The sequence below is a fragment of the Salmo trutta genome, chromosome 5 (genome assembly GCF_901001165.1).
Source record: "Salmo trutta chromosome 5, fSalTru1.1, whole genome shotgun sequence".
Classification (NCBI taxonomy): domain Eukaryota; kingdom Metazoa; phylum Chordata; class Actinopteri; order Salmoniformes; family Salmonidae; genus Salmo; species Salmo trutta.
Window position 1 is genome coordinate 23,510,272 of NC_042961.1, and position 16,747 is coordinate 23,527,018.

At 45.7% G+C, this 16,747-nt stretch overlaps 1 protein-coding gene across 1 annotated transcript in view; it reads left to right on the forward strand.

The window, feature by feature from the left end:
- The window catches only part of prkn (parkin RBR E3 ubiquitin protein ligase), a 95,159-nt gene that overhangs the window by 21,480 nt on the left and 56,932 nt on the right, over positions 1 to 16,747 (forward strand). Inside the window, exons 3-6 of the mRNA XM_029753054.1 lie at positions 6,594 to 6,816; positions 11,528 to 11,646; positions 14,316 to 14,399; positions 14,637 to 14,752. Coding sequence (XP_029608914.1) covers positions 6,594 to 6,816; positions 11,528 to 11,646; positions 14,316 to 14,399; positions 14,637 to 14,752 — 542 coding nt within the window. The remainder of the gene's footprint in view (positions 1 to 6,593; positions 6,817 to 11,527; positions 11,647 to 14,315; positions 14,400 to 14,636; positions 14,753 to 16,747) is intronic.

Consider the following 16,747-nt stretch of genomic DNA (forward strand, 5'->3'; position numbering starts at 1 on the left):
GAGGCAGTGCTGCATGTCTGATGGCTGATTTACAGGTACTCTAAGGAGTGAGTCCCCACCTCATACAAGACAAGTTGATTCCGTCATCCAATTTCCTTGTCCTTGAGTTGCCACTTTGTTCAACCATATAAGACAAGGAGTTCTATCCTGCTAATTGCTGTGAAACAATCGGTGCAGACATTGTTTCTTTTTGCAGAGTGGCGCTGAGCTTTTTCACTGTAGAGAATGAGCTGCACAGGGAGTTGGGAGTCCCAGCCCACATTATTCACAGTCTTCACAGGATTTCAGGTGCTTTGCTCAGCCTTTCACAAACATTTGTCTGCATGCTAGTGAATGAGCCACTAAAGACCGCTCTATCTTTCACTTTGCGGCCTTGAAGGGTTTAGTGTTACTTGTTTGATATTGTGCGACATTGCTCAAGTGACTCCTACCTCTATCCAGGCGAAACAGTCAGTTTAGTTCAATTCACCTCACTTCAATGAACTTTTATTAATTCCCAATGGGCCAATGTATCTGTGCAGGAAAAAGCATATTACGCTGAAGTTTTTCCCAAAATGACTTGATCTATAATGCAATTATTGATGATGTGTTGTCGAATCCTCCTTCATGAGTCATGGGGCAACTCACAGGTCCTTTGCAGATTTTCCATTAAAATAGTGGTTACAGACTTGTTGGTCTGGCCCTCTGAAGAGCAGAGGATGAGTGTGGAAAGGTCACAAGCATGCAACATGAATACACTAATGCTCCCTGGGCCTCTGATGCCTCCAATTAGTGTCTGGGAGAGGAATCAGCCAATAGGAGACCTTCTCTAAACACCTGTGGGGAGCACGGATGTACTTATGCTGTCGATGCTCAATTTGTTGTGTGTTGCGGTTATTGGAAAGGATATTTTGTTTTCAAAGTCAGTCAATTGTGTCTTATTTAGCTCCACGTTTGTACCTGCCTTTTTAAAAAAATTTTTTTATCTCATCCGACAAGCCAAGGTAGATTTAGGCTGGAGGCGCTTGTGTGTGTGTGTGTGTGTGTGTGTGTGTGTGTGTGTGTGTGTGTGTAACCGGAAGTTATTTGATATCAGGTCTGTCAACTACTGTTGCCAAATGTTGATAAGACCAGACATTTGACTTTGAAAGAACATGAAAGTAGCCACACTGTCGTTATCTTTACTCACCTCCCTGTTTAGAATCAGGAGTTATAGACAGCAGTAAAGTAATGCATCAAACGGTCACAAACGGCATCACTAACGGCAGTAACGTAAAGCCAATGTGGCAGAGCTGTGAGGGGCTATCAACCAATCAATCAAATTTAATTCATAAAGGAATTTGCACCTCAGCAGTAGTCACAAAGTGCTTTGCAGTAGCTAAGGGATAAACTCTTCCATACAGTTGAATTCAGATTTGAATAGAGACCAATGGGAATTTCAATACTAAATATATTGCTCTCTATTTAACTAATTATACAGTGAGGGGAAAAAAGTATTTGATCCCCTGCTGATTTTGTACGTTTGCCCACTGACAAAGAAATTATCAGTCTATAATTTTAATGGTAGGTTTATTTGAACAGTGAGAGACAGAATAACAACAAAAAAATCCAGAAAAACGCATGTCAAAAATGTTATAAAATGATTTGCATTTTAATGAGGGAAATAAGTATTTGACCCCTCTGCAAAACATGACTTAGTACTTGGTGGCAAAACCCTTGTTGGCAATCACAGAGGTCAGACGTTTCTTGTAGTTGGCCACCAGGTTTGCACACATCTCAGGAGGGATTTTGTCCCACTCCTCTTTGCAGATCTTCTCCAAGTCATTAAGGTTTCGAGGCTGACGCTCAGCAACTCGAAGCTTCAGCTCCCTCCACAGATTTTCTATGGGATTAAGGTCTGGAGACTGGCTTGGCCACTCCAGGACCTTAATGTGCTTCTTCTTGAGCCACTCCTTTGTTGCCTTGGCCGTGTGTTTTGGGTCATTGTCATGCTGGAATACCCATCCACGACCCATTTTCAATACCCTGGCTGAGGGAAGGAGGTTCTCACCCAAGATTTGATGGTACATGGCCCCGTCCATCGTCCCTTTGATGCTGTAAAGTTGTTCTGTCCCCTTAGCAGAAAAACACCCCCTTAGCATAATGTTTCCACCTCCATGTTTGACGGTGGGGATGGTGCTCTTGGGGTCATAGGCGAGTTGAGTTGATGCCAAAGAGCTCCATTTTGGTCTCATCTGACCACAACACTTTCACCCAGTTGTCCTCTGAATCATTCAGATGTTCATTGGCAAACTTCAGACGGGCATATATATGTGCTTTCTTGAGCAGGGGGACCTTGCGGGCGCTGCAGGATTTCAGTCCTTCACGGTGTATTGTGTTACCAATTTTTTTTTTGGTGACACTGGTCCCAGCTGCCTTGAGATCATTGACAAGATCCTTCCGTGTAGTTCTGGGCTGATTCCTCACCGTTCTCATGATCATTGCAACTCCACGAGGTGAGATCTTGCATGGAGCCCCAGGCCGAGGGAGATTGACAGTTCTTTTGTGTTTCTTCCATTGGCGAATAATCGCACCAACTGTTGTCACCTTCTCACCAAGCTGCTTGGCGATGGTCTTGTAGCCCATTCCAGCCTTGTGTAGGTCTACAATCTTGTCCCTAACATCCTTGGAGAGCTCTTTGGTCTTGGCCATGGTGGAGAGTTTGGGATCTGATTGATTGCTTCTGTGGACAGGTGTCTTTTTATACAGGTAACGAGCTGGGATTAGGAGCACTCCCTTTAACCTCTTACATCTGCTCCAATATCCAATGATGGGCGTGGCGCGAAATACAAATTCCTCTAAAATCCGAAAACTTCAATTTTTCAAACATATGACTATTTTAAAGCTATTTAAAGACAAGACTCTCGTTAATCTAACCACACTGTCCGATTTCAAAAAGGCTTTACAGCGAAAGCAAAACATTAGATTATGTCAGCAGAGTACCCAGCCAGAAATAATCAGACACCCATTTTTCAAGCTAGCATATGTCACAAAAACCCAGAAGACAGCTAAATGCAGCACTAACCTTTGATGATCTTCATCAGATGACACACCTAGGACATTATGTTATACAATACATGCATGTTTTGTTCAATCAAGTTCATATTTATATCAAAAAACAGCTTTTTACAATAGCATGTGACGTTCAGAACTAGCATACCCCCGCAAACTTCCGGGGAATTTACTAACAATTTACTAAATTACTCATGATAAACGTTCACAAAAAGCATAACAATTATTTTAAGAATTATAGATACAGAACTCCTCTATGCACTCGATATGTCCGATTTTAAAATAGCTTTTCGGATGAAGCACATTTTGCAATATTCTAAGTACATAGCCCAGCCATCACGGGCTAGCTATTTAGACACCCGGCAAGTTTAGCCTTCACCAAAATCAGATTTACTATAAGAAAAATGGTCTTACCTTTCCTGTTCTTCGTCAGAATGCACTCCCAGGACTTCTACTTCAATAAAAAATGTATGGTTTGGTCCCAAATAATCCATCGTTATATCCAAACAGCGGCGTTTTGTTTGTGCGTTCTAGACACTATCCGAATGGTAAAGAAGGGTCGCGCGCATGGCGCATTTCGTGACAAAAAAATTGTAAATATTCCATTACCGTACTTCGAAGCATGTCAACCGCTGTTTAAAATCAATTTTTATGCAATTTATCTCGTAACAAAGCGATAATATTCCGACCGGGAATCTGTGTTTCGGTAAAAAGAGGGAAAAACAGAAAGGCGGGGGCGGCCAGTGCACGCGCCTAAGCCTTCTGTCTGCTGATAGACCACTTAGCAAAAGCGCGCGTGTGTTTCAGCCAGGGCTTTGAATTACGTCATTCAGGTTTTTCCCGGGCTCTGAGAGCCCATTGGAGCCGTAGGAAGTGTCACGTAACAGCAGAGATCCTTTGTAATGAATAGAGATGACAAAGAAGGGCAAGAAATGGTCAGACAGGGTACTTCCTGTACAGAATCTTCTCACGTTTTGGCCTGCCAAATGAGTTCTGTTATACTCACAGACACCATTCAAACAGTTTTAGAAACTTTGGAGTGTTTTCTATCCAAAGCTAATAATTATATGCATATTCTAGTTTCTGGGCAGGACTAATAATCAGATTAAATCGGGTACGTTTTTTATCCAGCCGTGAAAATACTGCCCCCTAGCCATAAGAGGTTAAGAGTGTGCTCCTTAATCTCAGCTCGTTACCTGTATAAAATACACCTGGGTGCCAGAAATATTTATGCTTGAGCGTGGATCAAATACTTATTTCCCTCATTAAAATGCAAATCAATTTATAACATTTTTGACATGTGTTTTTCTGGATTTTTTTGTTGTTATTCTGTCTCTCACTGTTCAAATAAACCTACCATTAAAATTATAGACTGATCATTTCTTTGTCAGTGGGCAAACGTACAAAATCAGCAGGGGATCAAATACTTTTTTCCCTCACTGTAGTTGTCATTCCACAAAATAGTTGCATCTTGCGTCTCTTTGATATTTAAGTAGAAGTTGTGCACCAATATTGAATTTTAAAAGCCTGTTATATTCAATGAAATGCCCTTTTTAGTATGGACCACATGGCGAATTCAATAGATTATATTTATTATACTAATAAAGACTTGCGCAAGTGCCAAAATTCATTAACTTTGACATGTCCTTCCATGTACCCTCTCATAACTTCTAGGACGATTTTAACCCACTTAACCCCAAAATGTCTCCCAAATTTTCACCACCATTGTAAAGGCCTTGTTAGTTTGTTGCTTTGACAAAGTCATTTCTGAAGATAAATATTTATTTAATGTGATTAGTGAATCATTTTAAGGTGAAGCTTGCATTTAACTGCCCCTCCCTGTTGCACACAACAAGCTTCCATTTCCCCTCTCACAAGGGGATTCACGGCTGATTTAAGACTAAATCGTCAATCCTCTTACAGTCAACCATGTTACTTTATTTGGCACTTACTGTAGTATTTTTGAGGTGGGGAAAACAACATGTTTTTTTATTAAGTTAACATGCGCTCTTTGTGACAGAATGTTTCAATTAGGTGAAGGCACTGAATTGGTGGAACGACCTAGTTATTTTTCCTCAGTCTTGCCGCATAGCTAAAGCTGCTAGCTCCAGATCCATCATAGTCTGAGCTGTGCTAGCTGTCTCGCATAGTAGACCTTCCAGCCTCAGCCACAGGTTCTTCATTAACGCCATATCATTAAAAAAAACTAATCCACGCTGTTGAGCCAAGAAAATTAACCAGATCAAACACATTTTGTTTTTATATTTTGCCGGTCATTTGGCACGCCAGGCTTCTCGGGGTGAAATTATCTCCCGTCTATGGATTAGGTCACAAATGAGGATCGATCTCTCTCTCTCTCTCTCTCTCTCTCTCTCTCTCTCTCTCTCTCTCTCTCTCTCTCTCTCTCTCTCTCTCTCTCTCGCTCTCTCGCTCTCTCGCTCTCTCGCTCTCTCGCTCTCTCGCTCTCTCGCTCTCTCGCTCTCTCGCTCTCTCGCTCTCTCGCTCTCTCGCTCTCTCGCTCTCTCGCTCTCTCGCTCTCTAGCTCTCAGCTCTTTGCTTTAACTAGGACCTGTTTGCGCTGCCTGCTGCAGCTTATTTGCATCACAAATTGTTCTCTGAAAATGAACTCCATGAAACAAATGCCAATGTATTCATTTCCTGCAGAAATCAAATATCTACTTGGATCCTTTCCAATCTTTGCAGATCTAGTGTACTGCTGTAGGTGTAAGCACTGGGCTGGGGCTGATTTGGAATGGCTGCCACCATTATAACAAAAGTAACACTTTAAGATAAAGCTTTGACAGCTGGTGACACAAGCACACCTTTCAGAACTGTTTCTCTTTTCATATTTTCGTTCACACCCAATCACCTGAGTTGCATGGGAGATTTGATTATGCTTAGTTGTTAGCTCACTAGTTCTCCTCCAGTGAAATGCTGGTGTTTTTGAAACAAACATTTCCTGTTGTTGTTTACCCGACTATGGTTTTTGACAGGGGAGTTTTAAAAAAAATTATGTTTTTTTTCTCCCACACTGAGACGTACAAAGAAACTTCAGGGAGACAAACTTCAAAAATGAAACTTGAAAGCTTTCCAGGAGAGTAAGCTATCGTCAGTGATTAACGCCAGACCCTGTTTGTTTAGCCTACTTCTGCATCAATGGAGGGTTTAGATCTAATATGACTGATGGATTTGCATATCATTTCAGTGACACGTTGAACAAAACACTTTTTAATTGTGAATTTTGGGGTAGATTGAAAACGTGTTGCCCTGAAATGGTACAGCAGCTGTTTTGGAAATTATAAGACAGAGATGTACCCAAACAGATTTATTTTAAGAAAAATGTATCCGTAGTTGTATGATCATATCTTTAGGCATTTTTGATGTGTTCTGATCTAAATTTACTGCAGTGGTATGTGATTCATTTTATGGCTGGTTTACAGTCAATCTGACAACAGGTTTGTGTTCTACAATGTGACAACTGTATATAGACAGACGATCTACATGTGCTAAACCGAGCTTTAAATAACTGTCTTTCTCTCTCTGTCTGTGTACCTGACCTACAGGGCTATGACCTCCCAGAGCAGAGTACCGTGCACGTGGTGCTGCCTCCCCCGGGGTCGGGCCGGTGCTCTGACCTGGCCCTGCAGCACCGTCTGGGTCGAGGGGTGGACAGCCTCACCCGCCTGGACCTCACCTCCTCCCGCCTGCCCACTACCTCCACCGGCCTGGCCGTCATACTGGAAACTGATGACGAGCAGAGAGCCAGGGAAGAACCTGAGCACACAGGTGTGTGTTCGCATGTGACTATACACTGAGTATATACGTCTTGCCCATTCACCCTCTGAATGGTGCACATACACAATCCACGTCTCAATTGTTTTAAGGCTTAAAAATCCTTCTTTAACCTGTCTCCTCCCCTTCATCTACACTGATCTGAAGTGGAATTAACAAGTTTGTATTTTTTTAAATGTTTATTTCACCTTTATTTAACCAGGTAGGCTAGTTGAGAACAAGTTCTCATTTACAACTGCGACCTGGCCAAGATAAAGCAAAGCAGTGCGACACAAACAACAACACAGTGTTACACATGGAATAAACAAGCGTACAGTCAATAACACAATAGAAATAAAGAAAGTCTATATACAGTGTGTGCAAATGTCGTGAGGAGGTGAGGCAATAAATAGGCCATAGTAGTGAAGTAATTACAATTTAGCAGATTAACACTGGAGTGATAGATGAGCAGATGATGATGTGCAAGTAGTGATACTGGTGTGCAAAAGAGCAGAAAAGTAAATAAAAACAATATGGGGATGAGGTAGGTAGATTGGATGGGCTATTTACAGATGGACTATGTACAGCTGCAGCGATCGGTTAGCTGCTCAGATAGCTGATGTTTAAAGTTAGTGAGGGAAATGTATGTCTCCAGCTTCAGCGATTTTTGCAATTCGTTCCAGTCATTGGCAGCAGAGAACTGGAAGGAAAGGCGGCCAAAGGTGGTGCTGGCTTTGGGGATGACCAGTGAGATATACCTGCTGGAGCGCGTGCTCCCGGGTGGGTGTTGTTATCGTGACCAGTGAGCTGAGGTAAGGCGGAGCTTTACCTAGCATAGACTTAGATGACCTGGAGCCAGTGGGTCTGGCAACGAATATGTAGCGAGGGCCAACCGACTAGAGCATACAGGTCGCAGTGGTGGGTGGTATAAGGGGCTTTGGTAACAAAATGGATGGCACTGTGATAGACTGCATCCAGTTTGCTGAGTAGAGGAAGCTATTTTGTAGATGACATCGCCGAAGTTGAGGATCGGTGGGATAGTCAGTTTTACAAGGGTAAGTTTGGCGGCGTGAGTGAAGGAGGCTTTGTTGCGAAATAGAAAGCCGATTCTAGATTTGATTTTGGAATGGAGATGTTTGATATGAGTCTGTAAGGAGAGTTTACAGTCTAGCCAGACACCTAGGTATTTGTAGTTGTCCACATATTCTAGGTCAGAACCGTCCAGAGTAGTGATGCTAGTTGGGTGCGGGCAGCGAGCGGTTGAAAAGCATGCATTTGGTTTTACTAGTGTTTAAGAGCAGTTGGAGGCCACGGAAGGAGTGTTGTATGGCATTGAAGCTCGTTTGGAGGTTAGTTAACACAGTGTCCAAAGAAGGGCCAGATGTATACAGAATGGTGTCGTCTGCGTAGAGGTGGATCAGGGAATCACCCGCAGCAAGAGCGACATCATTGATATATACAGAGAAAAGAGTTGGCCCGAGAATTGAACCCTGTGGTACCCCCTTAGAGACTGCCAGAGGTCCGGACAACAGGCCCTGCGATTTGACACACTGAACTCTGTCTGCGAAGTAGTTGGTGAACCAGGCGAGGCAGTCATCTGAGAAACCAAGGCTATTGAGTCTGCCGATAAGAATACGGTGATTGACAGAGTCGAAAGCCTTGGCCAGGTCGATGAAGATGGCTGCACAGTACTGTCTTTTATCGATGGCGGTTATGATATCATTTATTACCTTGAGCGTGGCTGAGGTGCACCCATGACCAGCTCGGAAACCGGATTGCACAGCGGAGAAGGTACGGTGGGATTCGAAATGGTCAATGTTATGTTTATTAACTTGGCTTTCGAAGACTTTAGAAAGGCAGGGCAGGATAGGATGGATATAGGTCTATAACAGTTTGGGTCTAGAGTGTCACCCCCTTTGAAGAGGGGGATGACCGCGGCAGCTTTCCAATCTTTAGGGATCTCGGACGCTATGAAAGAGAGGTTGAACAGACTGGTAATAGGGGTTGCAACAATGGCGGCGGATAGTTTTCGAAGGAGAGGGTCCAGATTGTCTAGCCCAGCTGATTTGTACGGGTCCAGGTTGTGCAGCTCTTTCAGAACATCTGCTATCTGGATTTGGGTGAAGGAGAAGCCGGGGAGGCTCAGGCAAGTAGCTGCGGGGGGTGTGGAGCTGTTGGCCGGGGTTGGGGTAGCCAGGAGGAAAGCATGGCTGGCCGTAGAGAAATGCTTATTGAAATTTTCGATTATCATGGATTTATCGGTGGTGACCGTGTTACCTAGCCTCAGTGCAGTGGGCAGCTGGGAGGAAGTGCTCTTGTTCTCCATGGACTTTACAGTGTCCCAAAACTTTGAACAGTTGCATATCGCGGGGACTATTCAATGCTATTGCAGGCCGCCACAGGATGTTTTTGTGCTGGTCAAGGGCAGTCAGGTCTTGGGTGAACCCAGGGCTATATCCATTCTTCGTTCTACATTTTTTGAAAGGGGCATGCATATTTAAGATGGTGAGGAAATTACTTTTAAAGAACGACCAGGCATCCTCGACTGACGGGATGAGGTCAATACCCTTCCAGGATACCTGGGCCAGGTCGATTAGAAAGGCCTGCTTGCAGAAGTGTTTTAGGGAGCGTTTGACAGTGGACCCATATCGGATGTAGGCAATGAGGCAGTGATCGGTGAGATCCTGATTGAAAACAGCAGAGGTGTATTTGGAGGGCAAGTTGGTCAGGATAATATCTATGAGGGTGCCCATGTTTATGGATTTAGGGTTGTACCTGGTGGTTTCCTTGATAATTTGTGTGAGATTGAGGGTGTCTAGCTTAGATTGTAGGACTGCTGGGGTGTTAAGCATATCCCAGTTTAGGTCACCTAACAGAACGAACTCTGAAGATAGATAGGGGGCAATCAATTGACATATGGTGTCCAGGGCACAGCTGGGAGCTGAGGGGGGTCTATAACAGGCGGCAACAGTGAGAGACTTATTTCTGGAGAGATACATTTTTTTAATTAGAAGCTCGAACTGTTTGGGCATAGACCTGGAAAGTATGACAGAACTTTGCAAGCTATCTCTGCAGTAGATTGCAACTCCTCCCCCTTTGGCAGTTCTATCTTGATGGAAAATGTGGTAGTTATGTATGGAAATCTCAGAATTTTTGGTGGCCTTCCTAAGCCAGGATTCAGACACGGCAAGGACATCAGGGTTGGTGGAGTGTGCTAAAGCAGTGAGTAAAACAAACTTAGGGAGGAGGCTTCTGATGTTAACATGCATGAAACCAAGGCTTTTTCGATAACAGAAGTCAACAAATGAGAGTGGGTTAACCTCCACACCACCTGAGGAACAGAGGAGGAGTAGGTAGGATGAGGGTACGGCTAAAGGCTAGCAAAACTGGTCGTTGGGGACAGAGAATAAAAGGAGCAGAATTCTGGGCGTGACATCAATAAGGGACCATAGCTTTCACCTGGATTCACCTGGTCACTGTCATGGAAAGGGCAGGTGTTCCTAATGTTTTGTACACTCGTTGTATGTGTGTCTTGGCTGTTTGGTATTCCATAAACTCTAAAAGCATAGAAAATGACACAGTAATAAGTTTTATTTGAGTGTGCATGAACACGCAGGGAGCTCAGAAGTGGCTCTGTGGCCTTGACATTCGTGCCCTATTTGAACAGTACAACTGCTCCCTGAATGCAGCCTTCTAAACGGTTGATTGGGATTCAGCAGTCGGTCTCCAGACATCTGTGGGAAATGGAAATATATACAGGTATTGGCTTTGGCCTCTGTATCCCGCCTCCAAAGGCAAACCTTTTTAAAGCTGTCCTCTGCCTACCCTCCAACACTTGCCTCCTTCTGTCTACCCTCCATCTGTCTACCCTCTGACACTCGCCTCCTTCTGTCTACCCTCCGACACTCGCCTCCTTCTGCCTACCCTCCGACACTCGCCTCCTTCTGCCTACCCTCCGACACTCGCCTCCTTCTGCCTACCCTCCGACACTCGCCTCCTTCTGCCTACCCTCCGACACTCGCCTGTCTCTCAACCCAGCCCACCATAAAGTCTCCTTTATCTGCCCCCTCTGATCATCAGGCTCTCCCCCCATCCTCCTGTAAAGTCATTACCATAATGGAGACCTCTCTCCCAGGAAACATAAATTAGACATGCGAAGGCTTAAAGCCACTCCGCCCCATTTTATTGGGAATCGTGTCAAGGTAGCGCGGCCCACTCCAGCGCCCCCCATGCTTTTAGCTCTAATGAGAATGCTGTTTCTTCCTGGTCTCTCTCGGTGTGTGTGTGTGTGTGTGTGTGTGTGAATGGATGCCTGTATTGTGTGGTGACTTTAAATGAGGCATGCAGGACACGTCCTCCTCTCTTTACTAAATCATCTGCCACCAAGACGTCTGGTTGCTTCTCTCCGCTAATTGGATCAGTGTGTCTGTGTTCTGGGCTGCAGCAAGACAGACTACAGACTAGAGATGTCCCTTGTCCTTGTGTCATCGTCCTCGCATAATGCGAAAGTCTTAGCGTCCATCTATTCAAACTAAGGAGGACCGTGAAATACAATGGATGTTTATGTACTGCACGATATAGGGCATAGTACACTTACAACTCATATGTTCTTCCATCAAATGTCCTAAGTCACCATTTGCTGAGTCCGCACTGGCTTCATTTCAGCCTTGCTACAATCTGCTACTGTTTCTCCGCTGACAGAATGTGTGGTTGTGTTCCCATACAGAGCCCAGACCTCACAGCAGCTTCTATGTGTACTGCAAGAGTGTGTGCCAGGCCATCCAGCCGGGGAAGCTACGCGTGCGCTGCAGAGCCTGCAAGCAGGGAACCCTCACCTTGAGCCGGGTATGTCAAGCAAGAATGGAAGACTACAATACCGTAGCCAAGAGCCACTGCCACGGAGCAACTCTCACTGACAAGAGGCACTGCGTTTTAAGATACGCTGTTTCTCAGAGTACAACAAAGTCACATTTTTTCCACGCCGTGAATCCTTTCTGTTGCTCATCTGAGTAAAATGTGTATTTATCTACGCACAATGGCTTCGAGCTTAGACCGGTAGATCCACAGCGAACAATAATCCCACATTACCCTCCATCTATCCCCTCCTTTGTTATTGCATAACACCGTTATTGTTTTTTTTCCTCAAACGGAGGAAATCTGTCACATCTCCACAGTGACAGTAGACTCTAACTCTGCCTGTCTGTTCAGCCTGCGGCCATATTTACCTCAGGTCCATATGGGACTTCTCTCTCTCTGTGTGTGTGTGTGTGTGTGTGTGTGTGTGTGTGTGTGTGAATGGGCAGGACTCCCACAATAAGGATCCTGCCATTCTTTAGACTACGACTGAGTGACACCTGTTTGTCCACTGTTACCATGGCAACATTGTCCACTCTCCGTGCCAGTTTCCTGCCAGGGCTGGTGATTACCTACAGTACTTCAAGCTTGGATAGGACCCCAGTCAGTCCCTTCAAATCGCCTTTCCCTTCTCATACCCAGATGACCCAGAGTATCCAGAGTAACACTCTTTCCCCTCTGACCACTGTCCTCTCCATACCTGACCGCAGCCCAGCTGAAACTGCCACTCACACTGCTATCTCTCACAACCACAGCCTCACAGACTCCATTGCACCCAACCCTCCCTGACCCCATACATCTAGGAGAAAATGATTGCTCCTGAGACCGACCTGTCAGTCACATAGGTGTGTGTGTGTGTATAGCCGGGGGGGCCTCTCAGTCACCTAGGTGAGAGTGTAGGAGACAGGAAATGAGGCTCACAGTGGGTCCCTGTTCCTGAGCCTGGTATCAGAGTAGGTGTTAATTAGCATGCTGCCCTCAGTGTGTGTGCCCGATGCTTTTAGAAAAAGGCTGTGTTTTTGTGCTTGTTCAGTGTGACACAGGGACTGTAATAGATCAACTGAGGTGAGCACAGGTGTCCTCAACTGGCCAATCAGTTTAGCCAATCGAGTGGGGGTCCCTCTTCTGCCCACCGATCGCATAGCTCGGTCAACGCTGTGAGATCAGCACAGCTGGCGCAGAGATAAACCCTGTAAGTTGGACAATAATCGAATGAAAACTTTGCGAGACGGAGACGTTGAATCCGCTTCCCCGCCGGAAAAAAAAGAGGGCGAGGAAGAGAGACGGGCGGGTTTCTAAATGATTCATTAATCATTCATATTCAAGGGTGTTTGTGTGTGTGGTGCGTAGACACATCAGGGGTCTGTGTGACCTTTCCTGGCTGTCTCTGAGCAGGTGTGTGCGTGTGTGCAATCTCATGCCCCACCACCAAGGCACACTGGGTCCCCTCCCTCTCTCCCCCTGCTTCCTCCCACCCAACAGGGAGTAATGATTTTCTTAACCTTTTCAGAGGCTTATTAAGGCCGCTGTCAGAATGTTTAAATGCTTATGCTAATGAGTGGCGTGCAGGCAGAACAGAGGAGGATTGGTGGGGGGGGGGGAAATCATCCCAAAACAATAAGGATGCACCAAGCAATCATTGTCTGAACCAGCGTGTGCTCTGTTGAGGGCGGGCGGGCTGGGCCGGCAGCTCTTCCTCATGAGGCCGGAGAGGCTGAACACAACGGGGGTCTCTGACTTTTACACTGCAGTACTGAGGGCCTGGCAGCTGCTGAGGCCCACACGAGGGGGGTGTGGCGCCTGGACCATGGGAGGAGCCCATTTTCCACAACCCACAGATCCCTTTAAGGTCTGTTCGTTCAGCCACCCTGCAGGGACTTTTAATGGCAGCAGGATAGCTGACCTACGGCTGCCAGGGGGTTGAGGGTGGAACCCCCCCCCCCCAAGAGTTGGCACAGCAGGTGGGCATAGGCATTCAAAATATATATTTTTATTCGGATTTTGAAGAAAAAAAATGCTCTACTCTTTTGACCAATCAGAACAGCAGACAGAGCGCAGTTGTTTCCAGGGTGTTATCCCGGTTGCTTTTGGCTAACTGTTGCCTAGGCTAACAGTAAAAGAGAAGTCTGGTCAGGGGACCTCCATTGGAGGGTAATACATGGAGCCCTGGCCACCAATAGCTGGTTGGCTCGGGTTGACCTCGGAGTCAGGGCGGGGTGTCCGTATTGTGCAATAAGTTATTAGTTTTTTTGGACTGTCTGTGTGTGAGGTTGGGGGTGGTCTTCTCTGTGGAGATGTTTGTGATGTGGCTCAGGTTTTCAAGCAGTGAAAGGGCCAAATGTGTTTTGTTTCACTTTTTGTTTTTGTTTGGCCAGGCCAAGTTGGACATGGGCTGGATTTGAGTTTTATAAAAATGATTAACAGTGTGGAGATGTTTCAGGAGGTATGGGGCTTATGGGGGGGGGGGGGGGGGGGGTTCTACAGTTGTAATGTGGTATTGTATTGTACTGTGTTGTATACTGTGTAATGGGTTTGTGTGTGGAGGTTGTGGTGACATGCAATACGTTTTTGTGTATGGTGGGTGGGGCGGGGTAAATGTGGTGTTTTTAGTGTAATGGGGAAGTCCCATTAAAGTAAAAAGTCTCTCTCCCTCCCCCCAGGGCCCGTCATGTTGGGACGATGTCCTCCTCCCAGAGCGTATCCATGGCGTCTGTCAATCAGAGGGTTGCCTTGGCGGAGTAGCGGTAAGACTAGTGAACTATCCACAACCACCTCAAAACCCCCTTACTGCCACCACAACGGAATTACAATCTCTTAACACGACCACACCTCCACCAAACATCATGTACCTCGGTCTCTTACCTGCCTTCCATAGGAATTTTACCTGAAACATCATGTACCTCGCTCGGTCTCTTACCTGCCTTCCATAGGAGTTTTACCTGAAACATCATGTACCTCAGTCTCTTATCTGCCTTCCATAGGAGTTTTACCTGAAGTGTGCTGCCCACCCCACCTCTGATGATGACACATCTGTGGCCCTGGACCTCATCATGCCCAATGTGCGGGATGTCCCATGCATTGCCTGCACAGATATCATGTAAGTACGTGTACAATATTGTCTGTGCAGCCTCTATATCGGCCTAATGTAAACAGCATGTTTAACATGAAAGCAATAGACCGACTTGGGCTTACACACACACACACGCTTGCAGGCAGGTAGACAGACGCACCCCCCTGGCCCTGTCTCTCCCTCCTGCAGTCTCTCCCTCCTACAATCAGTGGCTCCAGACAAACAAAGCTGTGATTCTGTCAGTGTGGCATATAACAGATGAAGGTCAGCCTCCCCATCCCTGTGATGACGGCGGCCATACTGTCCCTGCCTCACCCACAGAGGACAAAAGAAGGGAGGGCCAGTCCGTCACCTGCTGCCCACAACCGATACAATGGAGCCCAATCACAGATGCCCTCGTCTCAAATCAAGGACTCGCCGCTACGAGCGTGATTGAAGTGGGGCCGTACAATTACCCTCCTGAGTGAAGCTTTGTTTTTCCCGGCGCTCCTCTCGCCTTGCTGCAGCCACTTAGCACAATCAGCTCCTTGGTTTGTTTAAAAGGGCAAATGGATGAGTAAACCACAGTCGCAGAGTTACTACTGTGAGACTAATACCGGGGGCGTTTCTCAATATGCATACTACCATGCTCCTCAGTCTCATGCTCTGAGTTCGTTCCCCGAGGACGTTCTCTTGCAAACGTTCTTGGGAGGACGAGAGTGTGGAGAATGCATGCAATTGTACATTTGAGAAGCTCTGCGCACTCTCCTGCTACTGCATTACCTTTAACTAATACAGATGACACAAGATAACTACATTAAAGCAAACGCAATTTCATAATTGTCAGCCAGCTATATGTGAATCGTGTTAATCTAGATAGCCAGCTAGTTTAACATGTACAAAATGACCTACAACTAATGTTATGAAAGGTAGCTGGCCAATGTTGGCTACGAATTCTTCGTAGGTAGGTAGCTAGTTATCAATTCTTTGTCAGTTAGCCTGCGGTCTACAGTGAGGGGGGGGAAAGTATTTGATCCCCTGCTGATTTTGTACGTTTGCCCACTGACAAAGAAATTATCCGTCTATAATTTTAATGGTAGGTTTATTTGAACAGTGAGAGACAGAATAACAACAGAAAATTCCAGAAAAACACATGTCAAAAATGTTATAAATTGATTTGTATTATAGTGAGGGAAATAAGTATTTGACCCCCTTTCAATCAGAAAGATTTCTGGCTCCCAGGTGTCTTTTATACAGGTAAGGAGCTGAGATTAGGAGCACACTCTTAAAGGGAGTGCTCCTAACCGCAGCTTGTTACCTGTAAAAAAGACACCTGTCCACAGAAGCAATCAATCAGATCCCAAACTCTCCACCATGGCCAAGACCAAAGAGCTCTCCAAGGATGTCAGGGACAAGATTGTAGACCTACACAAGGCTGGAATGGGCTACAAGACCATCGCCAAGCAGCTTGGTGAGAAGGTGACAACAGTTGGTGCGATTATTCGTAAATGGAAGAAACACAAAAGAACTGTCAATCTCCCTCGGCCTGGGGCTCCATGCAAGATCTCACCTCGTGGAGTTGCAATGATCATGAGAACGGTGAGGAATCAGCCCAGAACTACACGGGAGGATCTTGTCAATGATCTCAAGGCAGCTGGGACCATAGTCACCAAGAAAACAATTGGCAACACACTACGCCGTGAAGGACTGAAATCCTGCAGCGCCCGCAAGATCCCCCTGCTCAAGAAAGCATATATATATATATATATATATATGCCCGTCTGAAGTTTGCCAATGAACATCTGAATGATTCAGAGGACAACTGGGTGAAAGTGTTGTGGTCAGATGAGACCAAAATGGAGCTCTTTGGTATCAACTCAACTCGCCGTGTTTGGAGGAGGAGGAATGCTGTCTATGACCCCAAGAACACCATCCCCACCGTTAAACATGGAGGTGGAAACATTATGCTTTGGGGGTGTTTTTCTGCTAAGGGGACAGGACAACTTTACCGCATCAAAGGGACGATGGACGGGGCCATGTACC